The 6,000-nt window shown below is 33.0% G+C and overlaps 1 protein-coding gene across 1 annotated transcript in view; it reads right to left on the bottom strand.

Moving 5' to 3' along the window:
• Window positions 1-428: 428 nt before the first annotated feature.
• The window catches only part of LOC122815693 (mucin-19-like), a gene marked incomplete in the record, with an annotated part of 520,597 nt that continues 515,025 nt past the window's right edge, over window positions 429-6,000 (bottom strand). The window contains 1 exon segment of the mRNA XM_044088393.1: window positions 429-717. Coding sequence (XP_043944328.1) covers window positions 558-717 — 160 coding nt within the window.

Genomic DNA, 6,000 nt, shown 5'->3' with positions numbered 1-6,000 from the left:
ATATTTATTAAAATAATTTCTAATTATTTAATTTATACCATAGTTCTAACATTTTTAAAATATGTGTTATCTGTGATTACTAATAGTAAGAATAAGGAATTTCTGAATCTTTTTTCTGTGCCACAAAACAAAATTAGCTGACAAGTCATGAATATCATTTACAACTGTAAAGAGTGACATTTTAAATGGCAAATGTTATATAGTCACGAGCTGTGTTTTGTATGTTTTTCTTTTAAACAAATGCAGAAACCATTGCAGATGGCTTCACAGTTAATGATGCTAATGCAGAATTATAATCCTGAATCAGCTTCCATATATATAAAGGCACTGTAAAAACATCAAAATGTTATTAGATATGTTAGACTTTTATAGTTTTTTGAGGTCATATGCAACAAATATTTCGTTTGGAAAAAAATCACTTCAGCAGGTAGTTGCTCAAATATATATTTTAATTTTAATTACATTTTGTAAAATCACTTGACAAGATAAATGATTAAAAACAGGAGAGACTACATCATGAAAAATATGCAGCACATATACTTACATACACACACATACTATTCAGTGCAATTTATACAATTGCATGCAGTAATGTATTTGTATTTGTGTGTTAGTTTGGTGTTATATGGACAGGTGAGATCAATGCTCCGTGTCTCTGTTTTAACTGCATCACAGCACATGCATTTGTTCACCAGAGCGTCATAGTTTGCTGTTATGCTAAAGAGAAACAGATACAAGCATTGTTAATAGTTGCTAACATATAGTCAGATACTGCCTTAGTCTCATTAATTCATAACTATACTTTATTCTGTGCATATTTCTCTATAGCAGTAGTTTTACTAACATAATTATAGAAAAATATCGTGCCATTCATTCTGCCAGTGATATTAAACAACGTATCAGTCACAATGTTTGCCTGCGATATGCATAGTATATTTTTATAAACTTCTGACCTCCTCCTCTTTTTCCTTCTCTTATCTTGTTTACACAGCTCACAAAACCATGCCTCAAATATCAAAACATTAAGTATACTCATGCATATGAACAATATTGTAACAGATGCAGCACTGCAGTTGTGAAGTTAATTTTAAACTAGTATAACAATTCATTTTGTTTTCAGACTAATACGTTTCAGCTTCATACTGACAAGCACTGCAACTTTCAACTCTGCTTTATATTAACGTACAGTTAATTCATCATCCACAGTCCCAATTTGATAATATAACTAGATAAAACCAAAGGCCAAAAGTAATCTTAATTTATTCCTTCCACTTCTAACTAAGCATATTATTGTATTGCATGCATTATTACACCAAGAATATGGCTACACTGGAATAATAAAAAGCTGCCAAAATGTGATTTTCTGCAAATAATGCAATTACTTTAGCATCCATCTAGGTTTTAATATATGCATCCATTCCATAGATTATATATTATAAGGTTGTAAGATAACACTCCAACTTTAAAATATATAATATAATATAATATAATATAATATAATAACATTTCACAAGTCTGTGTATCCAACAATGTGGTACAATGTAATGTATGACACAGAAGTCCTTTTTTACAAGCTAGGCCAGTGTCTTTAAGTGACTATCCTGCTTTTTCTTCCTACCTTAGAGTTTTTTCCACCAATAATTCATACTAAGGACAACTGAACTTTATTTTTTTTCAAATATCATGTATTAAAGTGCATTACATTTAATCCGGATTATTTTCAACCCTGAACAAGATGTATATTCTTGCTTTGTTATATTGCAAACTACCATTCATTTGTTAACACTATGCCACAGAAAATGAATTAAAATTGATGCATTTATCGACTGTTGCTAAACTTGTAGTTCAGGAGCACATCAAAATACTCAGCCATTTATCCCAGTACTGGTGCAAATGGCAGACCAACAATGTTCAACCTTAGGTAGATTTTGCCCATATATCCTAGGTGACAATTTTTGATCATCTATTTAGTCTTCCTGATTAATTTTGTATGGTCAGGGGAGCTAATTCGCTTGATATAAAAGGGCAGACTATTCTAGAAATGAAGACTATGTTTGGTTAAGTACCTGTTCACTAATCTGGTGGTGTTGCTGAGGTGATGTAGAAGTAGATCACAGAATCAGGTGTTTACTTTAATGCTGGTTCAATTTAGGTGGATGAGTTCCAATGGTGCTCAGTCATTCGTAGCATAGAAGACTAAGGAGAGATTGATCTTCAGGAGTCAGACATTGAATGGATGGACAGGGCTCTCACAGGCTGCCATACTCATGTTTGATAACATTAGCCCTTCCCGTGCTCCTAACCCTGGCTCTCCACATTAAGTTACTAAACATTTTTTACCTTCCACTACAGCTATTCATATACTGCCTGCTAATCAGTGTGTTTTACTTTAACTGATTGGGAAAGGAAAATGTTCCTTTTTCATTTGCTTGATATGTTTGGTGTAATGATGTAATAGATGTTTTTTTTTCTTTTTATATTAAATCTGGATCACTGAGTTGTGTGTGTGTGTGTGTGTGTGTGTGTGTGTGTGTGTGTGTGTGTGTGTGTGTGTGTGTGTGTATATATATATATATATATATATATATATATATATATATATATATATATATATATATATATATATATATATATATATATAGTTTCACTATATAATCTCAAAATACTAAAATACCAAATTTTAGTATCTCAAGACTATAAAGTCTAAAGTGCAGTTACGCGAAACTGCATAATATCGAATACGAAAATGTCGAATCAGCATTTGTGTTGGCATGTTTGCGATGTGTGGTGCAGTTTTTGGATTTAGCTGGGGATTCAGGTAAGTGTCTTTTTGTAAGGGTACTGGGTAGGGATTTTAGTGTGTGTGTGAGTGTGTGCAGTGGTAGGTTTTATGTATTTGTGTGTTTAGTGCAAGCTTAGCTTGGAGTTTGTATATATAATTAGCGGAGTGTGGGGGAGCTGAGCTTATAGGTAGGGTAGGTGTGTTTGTTATGTTGTGTTTGCATGTGTTGTTTTGTTTGTTGTAGTGTAGTTAGGTAGGTGTATGTGTGCTTGTTTGTATATGTGTATGTTCGCGATTTTGAATTTTGCAGTTGTGGGATATTTTTTTTTGAGTTTTCGACTATATATATATATATATATATATATATATATATATATACACACACATCATACACACGTGCACCCCCCCCCCACACACACACACACATATATATATATATATATAATATATATATATATAATGTCTATATATATATATATAGATATATATATATATGTATATATATATATATATATATATTGCAGTGGGGCTAGCCATCATGTGATGTAAACCTTGGCTCGAGATGATTGTTACTGTTGAAGTGACACTCAGACCTCATGTACAAAATGAGAAAAAGAGGTTGAGGATGGATGGATATATATATATATATATATATATATATATATATATATATATATATATATATATATATATATATATATATATATATATATATATATCTATGTGTGTGGGTCTACTGCTTCATTTGGTCATAAATGGTTTTAGGCAGCCCACTTCATTGAAACCTCATTTGGCTGAAAGAACATTAGATCAATATTTATATATATATAAATGATAAAGAAGCTACATATTTAAAAGTACTAACCATCACTATAGCCACACTGAGCAAAGAACCATTAGCTTGAGCTTTAGCAGATGGACTATATGCCAGTTTATACAGTCATAGGTTCATAGGCATTTACTAGGCTAATAACCACAAGGGCCGTTTTAAGCCTAGCCATGCATTCCAAATCTCTGACAAGTTCTCATACCCTTAATAAGTGTAAGAAGGGGTTTGGGAGACGATGCATTTACAAGTAGGGGCCTGGAAAATGAACCATTTACAGGTTGTCTGTGTCCATTAAAGACATAGTTGCCAAACCAAAGATGAATTTCCTGTTCCCCATCTAATTGTCCAAGTTGCACTTGAACTGAGTTAGGGAGGAACTCTGCTTTACATGGATGTGGAGCCTGTTCCATAGATGGAGTAGTCTATGTGATACATACATGTCTCTCCAGCAGGTCCTATTTATATCACAGACAAGGTTTAAGTTTTTAGAACAGGTAATTCTGGTGCTGTTTTTTTGGGGGGATATGCAGGAGGTGTATCCAATTTGGGTCTGACAATCCCCTGTATGCCAGGCATAGATCTCCCCAGAAAACCCTGTAGGAGACAGAATACAGGGATAGAGCCTTGAGGCAGTCTGCATATGATATTTTACTTATGCCTTTTATTCTTGTAGTTAGGAAACTCTGTGGATGTGCTGTTTGTTGTATATGCCTGGTTAGGTACATATCAAAGGGGGCATTGTACTCAATGATAGGTCTGATGAATGCTGAATACAGTGGAACAATAACTTCCTTGGACTTAGATGCCATACCTTTGTTTATAAGAAGTGTAACATAGAAAGAGTTCCTCACTATTTTAGGTACATGATGGTCAAAGGCTGTCTTATTATGTGTGTCCCTAAGTCCCTGCCTAATGGATCTGCTCTATGGAGTGTGTTGTAATATAATAGTTACTGGGGTGGATGTATGCATTTCATGGCATTTAGTTTTAAGTCATGGATCTGACACCGGTTGTTTTTCTGTGTCATGCCCTCCACATTACATGTTTGAAGTTATAGGACTTTGACTATGTGATATAGACCCATGTTTTATCAACTTCCATTACTCAGCAAAGAGACATTTGGCATTATGAGATAGCAGCAATACCAGTGATAATGGAGTTTTTCCTTTCACCCATTATCAAATGATCTCCAAGTTATGATATATAGACATACACACACACATATATATATATATATATATATATATATATATATATATATATATATGCAGATATATATATATATATATATATATATATATATATATATATATATATATATATATATACATATATGTAGCTGTAGGACTGATAGGAGCAGAGGGTATTTTCTCCTTCAAAAACATTAACCTGGTGTTTTTACTTTCGAGTTGATGATGTCATTTTCAATTAGTTTTAATAACCAGGGTCTACTTCACTTGACCTAAAACTTATTTGTCTGGCACCCATTTGATCGACAGCCATTTGACCTGAATTCCATTTGACCTAAAACTCATTTGACTGACTTCCATTTCACTGACACGTACGACATAGACTTGTGGATTTTCCTTCACCTGTGACTTGTTTGTGATAAAAAGAATTACTGTGACTTATAGTGCTGATTGTTAGAATTCTGATAGTCATGTAGAAAGTAGTGTTGTAGTATTTCCAAATGTGGGTTTTTCTATTTACATTTTTATGGGAAGTATCTAAAGTAATTGAGCAAATGTTTTGTGCATTCCCAGCAGAAGTGGCAGCGTGTAGAGTACTGTAAGGCAAGTTAAAGGTATATGCCCATTTCCCTAATGTAGTGCGATCCTGGAGTTAGTATTTATAATTACTGGGGAGGGGCACAACCCCCAACATTAGGGGGTGTAGCCCCCCACCTAGTTTGGTTGTACATTGTCCCATTTCTGTTAAGAGGGATAGTAAGTAGTTTTTAATTTCAGGAAATAGTCAGTTATTGGTGTTCTAAGTGTGCTTTTCTATGGTTTAAGATTTATTATGTTCAAATTCAGCATTGTAAGCTGTCAGTGAAATGGGAATCAGTCAAATGAAATTTAGGTCAACTGGGTATCAGTCAAATGAGTTTTAGGTCAAGTGAAGTAAACCCATATATATATATATATATATATATATATATATATATATATATATATATATACATTTTTATATATATATATATATATATATATATATATATATATATGTATCTGTAGTATATACACACACACACACACACACACACACACACACACACACACACACACACACACACACATTTGTGTGTACATGTTGATGTCTATATTTATTTTGTTGAGAAGCTTTGGTCGACAGAACAGTTGCTTGAAATGTTTTGAGAATGACAATC

The sequence above is a fragment of the Protopterus annectens genome, chromosome 11.part0 (assembly GCF_019279795.1).
Source record: "Protopterus annectens isolate FY-2018-M chromosome 11.part0, PAN1.0, whole genome shotgun sequence".
In the NCBI taxonomy this organism is placed as follows: Eukaryota; Metazoa; Chordata; order Ceratodontiformes; family Protopteridae; genus Protopterus; species Protopterus annectens.
Note: the sequence above shows the minus strand (reverse complement) of the source record. Positions and strands in the feature narration are given on the sequence as shown.